A 14,697-nucleotide genomic window follows, 5' to 3' on the forward strand; every position below is an offset into this window, starting at 1 on the left:
ATCTTTTTATCTTTCCAGCTTAATTAATTCTACTTTCATGTTCATATCTATGCAAACAACTTTACTACTGTACTATATCTATGCAAACAACTTTAGGAGATATTCATCTTTAAAAAAAATACTCAAATTAGGTTCGAACTTAACTTAAGAGCTTTAAAAAAGTTAATCAAATACTAGTATATAATTAAAAGAAAATCATTGCTTTATTTATACAGATAAAAAACGCTAGAAGGAGGGCTTGAACCTCCGACCTTGTGGTTAACAGCCACACGCTCTAACCAACTGAGCTATTCCAGCTTATACTGAATTAAAGTAAGAAATAATATAAAGGTGTTCGGTCCTATACCCTAACGATAAATTTCGATGAGCTCCAATCTATGGAGCAATTCTTGTTGTTTTAATCCACAATCGATGAGCTCCAATACCCTCACTTGGAACTGAAATCCTTAATCTAAAGAAGAAGCAAATCCGCAGTTTCAGGTACACTGTTATTTGCCCAACAAGTTTCCCCTTTTTTGGTTTTGTTTGCTTAAAAACTCCTGGATTAATCGATACAATTTGTGTTGGAGTGGAGAGATATAATATAATCTGTGTAAGGTTGTATTCGAAAACCAAATTAGTTATTCAATTTATACTACAAACAAGAGATTTGAAATCCTACTTGTCTCTTTATTTATTGAGACATGCACATCGTTTTATTCTGTGTATGCAAATTCACTTGTACTACTTGTCATATGTTGGAAGAAACATTATCAAGAAAGGGAGTCATCAAATTAACAGAAAAAATGAGTTTTTCAATGCCAAAGTCTACTGAAGCTTAGAACATCTGTAACTACGTATCTGCCCGAGGCATAAAGATGAACTATCCAAGACCTGCAGTAGTATCCTGTCGTGGCGCATCAGCCTTTATACGGGGTGGCCTAACTATCCGATCAATCAGACCATATTCAAGAGCCTCCTGAGCGTTGAAGCGCTTCACCCGACTTAGGTCCTGGTGAACCTGCATATTCATGTCGAAGATTTAGTGCACAAGTCAACAGAGATACCAAATGCCATAAAACAAGAGCTTTTGGTTGATCTTTTGCAAACTGACTTTTAAGTCTTGCCCAAACCAAGAAGGGGCTAAAGTTCAAGTACTTAATGAAAATCCACTTGGCACTAGAACAGAAATGAAGATAATAAAAAATTATTGATAATTATGACCTTTTCAACTGGCTGGCCAGTTTTCTGAGCCAGCTCCTTGAAAAGATAGTCTCTTATTCGTAGCAGCTCATCAGCCTCATTACGAATATCATCAGCCTAGAAAAGGGTTCTCAAAGATATGTTATAAGTTGCTGGCAAGAACAAAATGAGGCTTGAGATACAAGAAAAATTAATTGATCAAACCTGACCACGCGCAGCTCCAGCTGGAGATTGTAATGAAACTCTTGACAGCGGCATGGCAAAGCGATTACCCTTCAAGAAAAGGAAATTGTAAATGAAATCACTACACCGAGTGTCAGGAATTTCAAATTATCATATTATGCAATTCAATGAATCTGATGAGGAGGCTATCAATTTCCACATGACAGAATAAGCTGATCATTCAAAAGGCAAGACCTTTTTGTCATTTTATAGAAAGACATCAAGAAACAAAAAGAGATGCAATAAAATCACCATGGTCTACTCAACAGATACGTTTCAGACCTAGCTTATGACCGAAGACGTATCTTTATGAGCCTGTTTTATAATTTCATATTTGTTTGGATGGAAGAATTCAATATTGTTTTTATATCTAACTATACATTTAAGCCCTTAAAAAATGTACCTTCTCGCCAGCAGCAAGGAGAAAACCTGCCAAATTATAAGCATATCCCACACAGTGAGTGCCAACAGGACTTTTCAAACTCTGCATCGTATCATAGATAGCCATGCTAGGAGTGAGCTGCAACAGAGATACATAGTGATCTTCAGATTTTAAATGGAAAAGGAGGAACACAATATTAAATTATGACATAAAGAGTGCTACAAACATAAATAAATGCAAAAAATGTATGTGCCAAGTTGTAAATGAAGAACTCACATCTCCTCCAGGGCCATTAATGTACATATAGAGCCTCTTTGAATCCTCAATACTGTCAAGGTACAACATTGTAGCAAGTATCTGATTGCTGAACTCCTCGTCTATGTTTTGCCCAATAAAAATAACACGCTCACGGTACTGCAATTAAAGAGATTATTAACTTCTGTCAGACGAATTTCAAAGAAGGTGGTACCGTTTAACAAAAAAACTAACTCCGATATTTTTATAATGCAGGGAATGGACACGAAATAACTGATCTTCTTTGCACATCATATAACCAATTGTTCCGGGAATAACTAAGTGGCAACAGATGATCTGATGACATTCTTGATAGCATAGCACAAATCTTTGATAAAAACAAAGGAAATATGGTAAAGCTATGATGAGCTCTCAAACTCTTTTTTTATGAAGTTATTCAAAAAATAAGTAATTCATACAAATTTGCTGGACATGTGTAGCCAGATAGACTTACAAGAGCATTCCACAAATCAACCCACTGCCAAGTTCCTTCAACTGGGTTTCGGTAAGGCACTCTAGGTGTTCCAATAGGCATCATTGCTACACGACCCCTTGTTGGTTTGGTATTAATGGATCTGGAAGTGGATAAAATGTGTCATAAGTGAGTATACACACCAGTTAAAGTGCAATATTTATGAACTTTTTTTGTCAAAGTGCTTATCTTGTCCCATTAAAAAAATTACATAGCAAAACGGGAATAGGCAAACTCAAAAGGGGGAGTTCCATGCATATTAAAAATCACCAAATAAGGAGTGAATTTGAAGGAGAGTAGAGACTGTAGTGTACACTCAAATCCTACACAAACTTGAGCTTAAAAAATCATTAAAACTCGAGAATTGCTTGCTGATTGAAATAAGCAAGCATAGCCCGCATATACATTGACTTCTCACTCTACTACAGAAAACTTCTTTAAACTTCCCTGGCCAAGGTTGATATTGTAGTTAATCTTCAATTCTAAGCAATAACTTCCACCTAAAAGTGACATCTTAAGTGGCTGAGAATCCATCTCAAGTTTTTCCGTTGACATAACATCCCCTAAACGGACCGGTTTTTCTGTTACCAGGCATGTGCGTCTTACCTTTTTCATTTCAATGGTAGCCCTAGGGTCATTTGTTTAAATTTAAAGCAAATTAACAGCCCCTACCAATCCAAGTTTCCAACTACATCTCTCAAAAATGGTGTCTTTTTCGATTCAGCCAAGTTAGCAACACAGATTCATTTCAAAAGCTTAAGCTAAAAATATTCCCAACAAGATGTTCCATCCTCCATAAACCAAGTAGTAGTCCGGATTGCAGTTTACTCATTAAAACAATTGGCAGCTAATGTTACAATATACGATTACCATGATATCAAAACACAGCCGAACTGAAATTCATACCTGGACTCCATGCTTTTGTACACTTTATCACGAAATTCCACATTCAAATTGGACTTTCCTACTCCCCATCCGTCTGCGAGATTATTTTCAAAAAGGGGATTCAAAATCACATGATAGAACAAGATATATTTGAAAGCGAATACGTACTTGGAGATTGAACTCTTAATCCCACGAAGATTCTGGTGCTGCAGCTGCAAAAGGGCATAAATTGTAAAATTAGGGCCTACCTAGCATAGGGAAATTTAGAAGAAAAAATGAATGAGAACCTTAGAGAAGGGGGGGATGGATCAAGTGTAGAGTTAAAATATGAGGCTGGAGCGACTGCCATTGTTGGGATAGAGAGAGAAACAATGGATTTCGTGGTTTTGGATATGGAGGAAAGGTTACAGTCGCTGTGTTGCTGTTAAAAATCACGTAGACCCGAACCCGAACTTATCGACCCAGATCCGAATTTATTTATCCAACACCATTAATTTATGATTATTTGAAATTTAATTAATTTTCTCCCTCTTATCTATGAACAAAACCAGCTTTGGCTAATCTTTCATTTTTTGTATTTGGATTAATTTTCTAATTTATTACTCCTTTTTCTGCCTTTCTTTTTGTTTGCTTTTTTTATTTTTGTTTTCATACTATTCCATCCGTCCATGAAATATTGTCCAAGTTTGACTCAATGCGAGTTTTAAAAAATGTGAAGAAAAGTGAATTGAATAAAATAGTGGAACGAGAGTTCCACGTTTATATAGTATTAATTTTCTAATAAAATATGAGTGTAAAGAGTTAGTGGAAAGTGAGGTTCATTTACCAAAGATAGAAAAAAGCAAAGTGGACAAATTTTCATTAAACGGACTAAAATGACAAAATTGGACAACATTTCACCGATGGAGGGAGTACTTATTAGTATTAAATTTAAATAAAGCTTCATTGTACGTATGAGTCATTTTAATATCTCAGTTAATTGTTGATCTTTAGTAAGGTGCGTGATTTGTTCAAAGATCTTGTGATTCAATATGTGCACAAAGGACGTAGGTACTTATTAGCATTGAACATGACGTATATACACTATATCCTCAACCTGCAAAATAAATAGTAGGAGTATTAATTTGACTAGATAATACTCCTCCAGTATCATATTCCATACGTCAAATAGTTTAACTTAACCACATATGTACTGTCCCTCACGAGAGAGGAGAAACCAACATCAACCGAAAAACACTTGTCAACGTAGTGAAACTAAGGATGAACACTTGAACACATGTAGAAGATACAGCCTATTCAAAGTTGTGTGATCCAGAGAAGAATGTCGAGCAATCATAGAGCTTCTCTAACAACCTAAATGTATACGATTTAATTTGTTCTCAAACAGACCAAATAATCTCGTTCCAAATAACAAGTTCTCAGTCTCTTCCTCTCTTTTCATTAATATAATAGGAAACATACATAAACCAATGGAACTTTAACAACAAACTGCTAAAACCAGTAGTAAAAAGGAGTTTTGCCACAAATTGATTTCTTGCTATCTATTTCCGGACTTACTACCGGCCTATGTCCATGTTTCCTTATCGTTTCCCGCCACTTATGATATTACCTATTTTTGGCTGTCGTCACTCGTCACTATTCATAAATCTAAAAGAAGCCCCAAAAAAAGTTAACTTCCATAAGCTTAGAACGCTAAACTTCCATATCCATACATTATACATAGCAGGGAACTTGAGCAGATTCTTCCCAAACTAGTGCATCCAAACCACTCATCTTTATGGACAATGAGCAGAATCTTTAGGTATAAAAAAAGGTACAATTAATCCACAATATATGACTTTTCGACAGAAACATACTGCAGAATTAGAAATTCGCAGGAGAAACAATTAACAAAATGAGGAGTATAACAAAAACGAACCTTCCTACCAATAATTTAGAACACTCTAGCGAGATATATACATGTTAACATATGAGTCAATATTGAAGCACACATTCAATCAAAAAACATAAATATTTAATTATTAGATCAAACAAATTTGACAAATACCACATTTATGAGGACTTAACTGATAAGAGTAAATTGAATGATGCCACACGTTAGTAGGTAAGGAATGTCCAATGATGCTGTAAGCTAGTAGTGGACGCATACAAACATGCATGAAACACTAATTTCTTTCGAAAAGAAATAGTACTTCATACTGTATTATATTTTACACTAATCACAATCAGCATTCAGTTTCTGAAACATGAATTAGGTGATTCAACTCAATTGCATATTGAGTTCGATGCAAAAGAGCAATTACATTTTTCAGCATGTAATACTCCTATAGAATCAGAACTTGAAAACTTCACAGAAAGACTTAATTCGAAAAAAAAATATGGAAATTAAGCTCCTTTGTTGAAATGGCAATCTTCTTTGATGGGAGAGCACGATGTGGACTTATATTTTCTCTTGGGCCTAATTTTAAAGGCCATTTAAATTTGGAATGAGATATTGTTATTGGGCTAACCAAAATAAATGGAGTGTAAATAGAAATAGAAATGTCCGTCACCTCCACCGCCGTGATTAACGCCACGTTGTTGCGATGCGGTTACCAACCCTACCTGCATTCCACTTTCTCCTAATTTTATTACATTTTTCTAATTTTCTCCATTTGTTTTATCTCTAGTTTCTGACTTCTCAACATGTAGTGCATGTTCATATGCTTCCATTTGTCTACGGGCATCTGCTTTAATTCACACCAAATTTCTAGTCAAACTTGCTTTGTTTTTTTAAGCATAATTCTCAATGATCAACATATCACGACGAATCGACGATTATAATTTAATTGAAGGATATATATATATATATATATATATATATTTAATTGTAACACCCTCTTCTAGTTAAAGTGATTATTAAAAACACTCGAGTCGTTACTATGAAATATGCAAAATATCCTCCAGCTCCAAGAATTTAAATTCACTAGCAAAATATTAGGAAATTGAGTAAAACAAGGAGACTAGACAGAGTGAGAAAAATGTGTTGGGGAAATCGAAGCCACAATTAGTTAATTAATTCATTTGCGCTATGTTTGTCGACATGTCTCATGTAGTGGTCTTATCCTCGATAATTGCACTCCAAAACAAGTAGCCGTATAATGTCATTTTGACCTATGTTACTAATTTAATCATCGCCTGCAACCAAGGCACAAGAAAAACTCCAAATGAAGTAGTATTATTACCCTATAGAAAGATTAGTAAAATTCGATAAATAAATGTTGATCTATTTACAGAAGACATATCCTATTCCTATGTAACTATGTTAAACAAACCAAGATACCCTTCTAACCAACGTAATCTTCTCCCAAACCTCAACGCATCCAAGCAAAGAATATATTCCACCAAACAAAACAAAACCGACCCTTGTCATAATCAAGAACAAGATTTTATCAAACCCAAGTTGTATAGATTCCTCCTCACCATGTTCCCAATCGACCAACTCATGGCCGACGCCTCCCCTCTCTCCACTTTCTCGTGATAGATCAACGGCAGCTCCTTAACTTTCAACCTACTCACCCCGATCTTCTGCCGGACCGAGTCGATGATCTTCTCATCAGCCGGGTTGCCCGCTGCATCCGTCACGTGGAACACGTTCCGGGCTGTCCCCATCACGGTCGAGATCTCTGCCATCGTGACATTGAGTCCGTTCTCACGGAAGGTCCGTGTCACATCGGCTAGAAGACCCTTCTTGTCGACCGTGCAGAGCTCAAGCCTCACACCCTGTGATAAAAACAAACCAGACACGAATCCTCTTTACATTTGTTCATAAAGTAGTATACACAAAAATGTAGGCACGAATCAATTCTTCTTCACATGTTTAAAGGAACAAAGACAACACCTGAGATGCTCTCCTTTTGATCGCTGCCGCAATGCAGAGGATCACACGCTGCTTTTCGGCCTCTGAGCTTATCGGGGTGCCGTCCATGTGTCTGATGAAGAATTCCTGATCAAAAAACATAAACCACATTGTAAGAAAACATCACAAACAGCTTAACAAAACAACAAAACAGAGCTATGCTATGCAAGTACAATATCATACCAAGGAAGCTCTGTCACCCGATGTGTCCACGGTGGCATGGAAAATGACGTACTCCATGTCCGTCAATGTGCAAACCACGTCGAACAGAAGCTTGTTCCTATCCTTGCAATGAATACTCACAACGGAATAGTCCTTCTCCAAGTAGTTTTGCACCAACACAACAGGGGCATCGCCACAAATGTTACCATCATAGTCCCTATCCGCGAACATCATCTGGTGAAGACGTCTGTCCGTGTGAGTAACGGCTAGTGACACCAATGTCTTAGCACTCCGAATGTCATTATCCCCTCTCAACACATTCCTCAACATCACCTCCATCTTCTCCAGCTTCTCCGAGTCCTCAACTGGGCAGCCCGAGTCATCATCCTTCAAGTAGATCAAGGACGCAATCCTGCCGTTGTGTGTCCAAACTTTGGCATCAACCACATTGCAATTCAGATTCGACAGCACCGCGAAAACCTCAGACAGCAGCCCGATCCGGTCCGTGCCCGTAAGCTCCAAAGCAGTTAGGCCATCAATACCTTTTGATCTACCGTAATGAATCGTCTCCAGTGACTGTTCCAAGCATTTTCGCCGAAGCATAATTAGCACAAGTTATTGCTAGAATTTAATCGGTTAAAGAGGAAAACATTTAACTGCGGTAATTAATACTAATTGCTACCTCCTCAATGCAGCCCAAAACGCTCTCATCAGTTAATTTGTTTCCATTCAAATCAGTCACGTGAAAAACTGCAAAGCGTTAAAAAGGTTCAATTCAATGCCTGGAAAATCAAACGGCAGCAAAAGAGAAAATTACCATTTTACTCACCATCCATGAACCACCTGCCGTCGGAGCAAATGTAAGCCTTCTTAATCGATAGATTTAAATCCGTCAAAACCTGGACAGCTTCGAGAAGAATCCCGTGCTTTCTAGCACTGTCGATCTGTAAGGAAAATAATGCAAAAATCAACGATATAGAAATCACTGGAATTTTGATTTTTCGAGCTGAAAGGATGCAATATCCATTACCGTGAGACGAGTCGCGTTGGAGCAGCCCGCATTATCGATCATGACCCTGAAAGTAGTCGACGGAGGGGCATTATTGGAAATTCAAAGCCTAATTTGAGAATTCTCCGATGGAGTAACTTGAAAGGAAAGAAATTGGGGAAATGATTGAGCTAATTAAATTTCCATCTCAGCTAAAAATGGCGTGAAATCGGTCCACAGATCCACTAATTCGGAGGAGATGTTTTGTGTTTCTATCGTAACAAAGCGATTCAAAATTCGAAATCTTCAATATTTAAAAGCTTGAGAAATGAGAAAATTTCACACAGAAAACGCAGTGAAGGAGAAGGAGAAGTGACCTCGGCGTGGACATTCGAGTAAGAAGCTTTTCATACTCATCCAAATACGTCGGCCTCCGCCACTCCATATTTCAGAGAGCGACTGTAGCAGTGGGGGGAAAATCTGGGCTGCTCTCTCTCTCTCTAGAAGGGCGGGGCGCCTTTTGGTTTCTCTCTCTAAAACATTGACGCGACACACTGCATGCATTTTACTTTGGTCGAGAGGAGAACGGTATTTATATTGATATTTTTATTATATTTTTATTATATGTGTTGCCTTTTTTATATACTCGTAATAATTTATAATCAAATTGTAAAAAAAAAATGTTGAAGGGGCGGACTCCGGATTATGGTATGGGACAATATCCGAATTTTTATGAAAGTAGTGGAGTAAAAGTAATTATTATTTTTTTCCTTTAAATTTGAACATTTCTCAAAGTACGTGTGGCACGTGCAGGTGCCAGCATGGATGCCACGTGTTCTTTTGGTGGAATTATACTTTGCGTGCATTCGACTCAATAGAGAGTGCTCATCGGTGCAATGTGGTTGGGAGTTTCTAGACTCGTCTACTCATCTCTATAATTCTTTATTTAATTATCAAATCACCCCATGATTAGTGGAGTAATATAGCAATGATAGACTAATAGTCCACGACTACTCCTAGCATATTAAATGTGAAATTGTTGAGAGCGTCCTTAACTCCGTCTCGGATTTAGGCCGCAAGTCTCCTCCACGTCTTCATTCCCTCAGATTAGGGGTTTCAGGCCACAACTCGAGCCACAACTCAAGTTACAACTATTCATTTGCACTATTCACAATTACAACATATTTTAATCGTAAAATAAAATACGTTGAACAATTAAAACCGGAAAAATTCATTATTCAGTCGAAAAATAGAAAATTAAAAATCCGAGGAAAATTTTTTACAAATCCTAGGAAAAAAATTATTAAAACCTAGAAAATAAAATTACATCCTAGAAAAAATATTAAAAAAATTTAAAAGATAGAAATGGAGAAATTGGTGGAAGAATGTTGAAGAAATGGATGTAATAAAATGGCAAAAAAATCAAAAAAAGAAAAAATAATAAAAATTTTGGGGGTTTGCGGCCGTCCCGATGCATATAACCCTGAGTCGGGCCGGACCCCGGGAGCGGCCCAGGAATGGAACTGCGGCCCCGGGACCGTCCCAGACCGTGACTCTCCCCCCTCCAACGCTGAAATCGGGCCGGGACTCGCGAGTTGCGGCCCGGCCCAATAGCGTTAAGGATGCTCTGAGAGCCACTTCGGCGTTGCATACTGTTGATGGTGCCAAATATTTTGGAAAAATTGTGACCCTTCTCGAGTTGGAGGAAAAAGACTACAAACAAATATCATGAAAATTTTTGCGCGTTAATTGTTAAGATTCACTGGATTAATTGAATAATTGATTGTCCAAGCATCTCACCATTAGGCAAATCTTCCAAGATTTGCTAAGATTTAACATTTGTAGTCACGTTCCACAAAACATGCCACAAACATGCATGTCCACTCTACATATTGTTAATGTAAGTATCTTCAATTAACATCACAATTTTAAAATCTATTTTAATGACTCACGCACATTCACTTTAATATTATAGCATAGATTAGTTAGATAATGAAAACCATCAAATTAAGATTGGACGGTTGAAACTATATATCTGTAAAAAATTTATTTAGGTATATATTTTATTAATTATATCCATTAATTAAAACTTAAGAATCCATATCTCTTTTTTTTACTCCAACAACATTAATAAGTTTTTAGGATTGACAAAGGGAGATATAGTATAATACTTTCCCTTAATACTAGTATTAATTTATGCTTTCCCAATTTCTCATTTTCATGAGACATGCCAACCAATAACCCAAGAAAATGGAGCTAATGGGATCAAATGGGAATAAACATTAACTTGTTGTAGGATACCTTGTATGGAAATATGAATGGGCTGGGCCTAGCCACTATAAATGTAATGGTTTGAAAAAGAGTTTTGTGAGTCTCTTTTGTCTTAATATAACAGACTCATTACTAGTACTATAAAATAAAGAAATAAATTTTTACATTAGGGTATGAACTAACTTAAGGCCCAATGTCATGTTTGTAGAGCTGACATAATATCAAGAACAATATTAACTATTTTCAAAAAGTTATTTGCAAATCAACAGGATACAAAAGTTACCTTATATCACAACTCAACCGCATGCAACTCGTGAATTATATTGTAAATTATCTAGGGCCAAGAGTGCTCGAGAATAATATATATAGTAGTAATATATTTTTGGGTTAAAAATGTCACAACACGGACATTTTTGGATAAATCGAAGTGTCATTACTCATTACATATCCAAATTTAATTACAAATATGATCGAAGAAAACTAACCTATATGTTACTATAAAAAAACATTTCGAATCAAATCTTAAGCATAGCATTATTTACAATACACACGCCATCTTCATTTATATCGTGGAATTTTCCTCGAGAGTCAATATCACTATTAAAATACTAGCTTTAAATTAAACACGAGACAGTCCCTTTGCGCCAATGAAAAAACATTTCAACTAATTTTTATTTAATTCCATATTCCAAGGCCCAAGCCAATGTAGTCAACATCCCCACTCTCCTTCATCTATCTATATATATACATCATCAAAATAAAATTTAACCTAATAATACATTTTTTTGTTTGAATTTCCTCACATGGCTACCTCCTCTTCCACTCCCATCTTAGGCCTTCTCCTCAACCAGAAAAAAACCTACAATCACAAGAAATTCAATGATGAAAGCCAATTCTCCTTCCCCCACAGAAGTAATTTCCACAAATTCTCCATAACAACCCCATCAAACAAGTAGGTATATAAATTAATGTTACTTGTTCCTATATAAAAAAAATGTGCATGGACTAATAGTTTTTCTATTTGGGGATTCTCAGAGATCTACTTGGCCGGAGAGCCACCCCGGAGGTTGCTGGCGATGTTATCTCTTCTTTGTCCATCCCCGGGATACCTTCATGGTTCCCCACGGACAATCCATGGTGCGTTACTAGTATAACCACAAATCTTATTTCTTTTGAATTGATGTAACAAAATTAGTTAAATTGATATTATTGTGGTATTTCTAATCTTGTTGTAGGGTTGTTAGTGTTGCTGGATTGCTAGTAGGGGGTCCGTTTTTGATCCAAAGGCTAGTAGCATTTACAAGTAAGGGGCATTTTTTTTACCTATACTAGGAGTAATTTTTAGGGTTTTGTGAATTGAAGTGGAATTTATTTGTTTTGTACATATAGAGCAGCTTGACATGGCGGCACAGACGGTGGAAAATATCGCAGACGCGGTGGAGAAGGTGGCGGAGAGGGTGGAGCACGCGGCAGAGGAGCTCGAGGAATCACTACCGGAGGGCCGTCTCAAGGAAGTTGTTCACTTCGTGGAACATCTGGCTGAGGAGACAGCTGAAGAGGCTGATAAAATTGGAGATTTGATGGACAAGGTAACTTTTATTAATTAATTTCCAAAGTGTATATATAGGATTGTTAATTATTTATGTGACACTAGTATATCGCATGCTTCAATTAAAGGTATGACTATATTTTTCCCATGTGCATTTTTGTTGGGGCCCGAAATGAATAATTAGGTTACATGAAAGATGGCGCTAGCTGTATATTAGACAGACTTGAATATAGGGAAAATCGATAATATCATTAGTCATAATCAGAATATATTTCTAATTTAATGACAAAAATAGCTGTAGTGACATTAAATGCTAGAGATAAAAATATTATAAAGAGAAAAAGATCTTTGAAATGAGAAAAAAATAAATAAATTAATGATCGACTGAAATATTAGAATGTATACAAAGTAGGTGAAGCTTCATTATTGAATTTATTGTAGTAGTTGAGGTATGATGGGCACGTGAACCTGACAGTCTTAGATAACTATTTCCTTTTAATTAAGAAGATCGACTAATATGAATAGATTAAATTTTGTGAGACAATAATGATCCGAATCTAAATAAAATAAAACATTAATAGCAAATTACTCATCAACTCATATATAGTAGGAGTAGTATTATATACTTACTTTAGGTTGGGGTAATCAAATGCTAACTAATTCTCAATCCAAAACCCAGAACTTCAACATTATGTTAGAAATTTCTCACATATAGATATAACTTTATGAACATAACATGTAAATTTAAATCTCAACACAAAGATATAATTTTATCAACACAAATCTATTGAGAAAGTTTTGTCTTTGTGTTGATAATTTTAATACATGATATTGAGATAGTTCCGGGTTCTGGATTAGAAGATTGGTTTTATTTTAACGCGACCCTACTTTAGGTAATCCAAATATTTGACATTTTTAAAGCTTTAATTATGGTCTTACGCAAGTTAATTTTAATGTTTGTTGATAAATAACTTAATCAAATCTACATGATTACGGTTTAAATTGTGTGAATCTTAGTGACCACAATAACTTAATATTTGACATTTTTAAAGCTTTAATTATGGTATTACGCAATGTGCATTACTTAACTTCGACTATATATAATAAAGATTGTGAATTCACAATACATTCAACACACAATTTATTAGAACCAGGTATATTGTTAAGTTACTAATATAAAAAAGCTTCTCATTAGAATCATATTGTGTCATATTAATCTACATAGTTGATAAAAACATTGTTTGGTAACGAAATATGCAGGTGGAAGAAATTGATGACAAGCTGGAGGAGTTTCTGGACAAGCAATTCAAACGCACCGATAAAGCATGAATCTTTAATTACTGCAACAATTTAATCTATGGTTTGTATTGACATCGAATATTACTATTTATTCAATTAATGTTGAAAAAGTTTAACACATTTAATTTAATACTACTATCTTGTTCGTAATTCTTTGATCGTTATAAATCGTTTAAAATTTAATTTTGTTACTTGCCATAGTTTTATTTTTGAAATGGCGGGTGGGCCTAACCCGAACCATTGATAGCACTCAAGTTAATTGGATCAAAATTGACAAATCCCAACTCAATGTTTTGGCATATAATTATAAGTTTTTGTTTGTTCATTATTATAGTCGTATTTACTAAATATACTAATATTCAATTTATTGTGGAATTTTAGAACAATTTGTCTACAAATGAAGTGCTTTTGCATGCCAAAATTCTATGGTATCTATTCTTGAAGTTTGATAAGTACTAGTAGTATATTTTCATCTCAATATTATACTTTTAATACTTTTCATTTTCCCATATTTCTCTATTGATTGAGCATGTGACCAAAGTAGTGTTTTAGCGTGAATTAACGTGTTCCTCGATTTTCGTTTAGCTACTTTTGTGGATATTAGTATATAACAAAAAATATCCACATAGAATAAAATTGACCTTGCTAGAGGCACGTACTTGTGTATATTGGTATTGAATATAACATAGTACTATAGTTAATTTTGACAAAAAACAGTTAAATATACTATTATGATTAACTAGCAAAATCATTCAAAAGGTCACATCAACTAACTAGTTTAGCTAACTTTTCTTGTGACTAAACGTTTAATTTTGTGGAAATAAGTAACATATAATTGATGTACATAGTAAATAATCATGATATATTTATATACTCAGAATCCGATTTTTGGTAAATGAAAAATGATACTCAAATGATGAATTTATATGATAAAGTGGATTGTAAGATTTAATGCTATCCCAAGTTAATTAATTAACCTTTGTAATAATTATGACATAACAAGTAAGTTCACAACATGAGATATTATACTCCTATTGAGGACGAAGGAAATTATAATAATCATAGATGTTGAAAATAGTTAATGATTTCTAAA

The 14,697-nt window shown here is 35.3% G+C and overlaps 3 protein-coding genes and 1 non-coding gene across 4 annotated transcripts; 1 reads left to right on the forward strand and 3 right to left on the reverse strand.

Annotated features, from left to right (window-relative positions):
- Nucleotides 1-223: 223 nt before the first annotated feature.
- Nucleotides 224-297, reverse strand: TRNAN-GUU. The gene has a single exon. It is a non-coding gene; the product is annotated as a tRNA-Asn (tRNA).
- Nucleotides 298-749: 452 nt separating this feature from the next.
- On the reverse strand, nt 750-3,872 carry LOC125192601 (ATP-dependent Clp protease proteolytic subunit-related protein 2, chloroplastic). Its single transcript, XM_048090229.1, has 9 exons — nt 3,725-3,872; nt 3,606-3,649; nt 3,459-3,531; nt 2,535-2,655; nt 2,063-2,200; nt 1,808-1,924; nt 1,387-1,455; nt 1,204-1,299; nt 750-1,000 (listed from the first exon to the last, which is right to left on the reverse strand). The coding sequence occupies exons 1-9, from the start codon at nt 3,784-3,786 to the stop codon at nt 863-865; spliced, it is 858 nt and encodes a 285-aa protein (XP_047946186.1). The 5' UTR covers nt 3,787-3,872; the 3' UTR covers nt 750-862.
- Nucleotides 3,873-6,635: 2,763 nt separating this feature from the next.
- On the reverse strand, nt 6,636-9,037 carry LOC125192501 (ACT domain-containing protein ACR8). Its single transcript, XM_048090097.1, has 7 exons — nt 8,863-9,037; nt 8,528-8,573; nt 8,327-8,441; nt 8,180-8,247; nt 7,519-8,073; nt 7,318-7,422; nt 6,636-7,199 (listed from the first exon to the last, which is right to left on the reverse strand). Exons 1-7 carry the CDS (start codon nt 8,928-8,930, stop codon nt 6,852-6,854), a joined length of 1,305 nt encoding a protein of 434 aa, XP_047946054.1. The 5' UTR covers nt 8,931-9,037; the 3' UTR covers nt 6,636-6,851.
- Nucleotides 9,038-11,523: 2,486 nt separating this feature from the next.
- On the forward strand, nt 11,524-13,724 carry LOC125196723. The gene is made up of 5 exons (XM_048095336.1): nt 11,524-11,708; nt 11,792-11,893; nt 11,992-12,059; nt 12,146-12,345; nt 13,566-13,724. The coding sequence occupies exons 1-5, from the start codon at nt 11,560-11,562 to the stop codon at nt 13,632-13,634; spliced, it is 588 nt and encodes a 195-aa protein (XP_047951293.1). The 5' UTR covers nt 11,524-11,559; the 3' UTR covers nt 13,635-13,724.
- Nucleotides 13,725-14,697: the final 973 nt, after the last annotated feature.

This window comes from Salvia hispanica, chromosome 6, assembly GCF_023119035.1.
Source record: "Salvia hispanica cultivar TCC Black 2014 chromosome 6, UniMelb_Shisp_WGS_1.0, whole genome shotgun sequence".
NCBI classification, from domain to species: Eukaryota; Viridiplantae; Streptophyta; class Magnoliopsida; order Lamiales; family Lamiaceae; genus Salvia; species Salvia hispanica.

What these genes read in the sequence shown, in the direction of transcription:
- LOC125192501 (XM_048090097.1), bottom strand. Translation starts at nt 8,930, where the DNA reads ATGGAGTGGCGGAGGCCGACGTATTTGGATGAGTATGAAAAGCTTCTT. An exon ending in ACTCGAATGTCCACGCCGAG is followed by an intron (nt 8,574 to 8,862) that starts GTCACTTCTCCT and finishes GACTACTTTCAG; the next exon opens with GGTCATGATCGATAATGCGG. An exon ending in CGGGTGACAGAGCTTCCTTG is followed by an intron (nt 7,423 to 7,518) that starts GTATGATATTGT and finishes TTTTTTGATCAG; the next exon opens with GAATTCTTCATCAGACACAT.
- LOC125192601 (XM_048090229.1), bottom strand. Translation starts at nt 3,786, where the DNA reads ATGGCAGTCGCTCCAGCCTCATATTTTAACTCTACACTTGATCCATCC. An exon ending in ATTAAGAGTTCAATCTCCAA is followed by an intron (nt 3,532 to 3,605) that starts GTACGTATTCGC and finishes ATAATCTCGCAG; the next exon opens with ACGGATGGGGAGTAGGAAAG. An exon ending in CTGGAGCTGCGCGTGGTCAG is followed by an intron (nt 1,300 to 1,386) that starts GTTTGATCAATT and finishes ACCCTTTTCTAG; the next exon opens with GCTGATGATATTCGTAATGA.
- LOC125196723 (XM_048095336.1), top strand. Translation starts at nt 11,560, where the DNA reads ATGGCTACCTCCTCTTCCACTCCCATCTTAGGCCTTCTCCTCAACCAG. An exon ending in TTCCCCACGGACAATCCATG is followed by an intron (nt 11,894 to 11,991) that starts GTGCGTTACTAG and finishes ATCTTGTTGTAG; the next exon opens with GGTTGTTAGTGTTGCTGGAT. An exon ending in AAGGCTAGTAGCATTTACAA is followed by an intron (nt 12,060 to 12,145) that starts GTAAGGGGCATT and finishes TTGTACATATAG; the next exon opens with AGCAGCTTGACATGGCGGCA.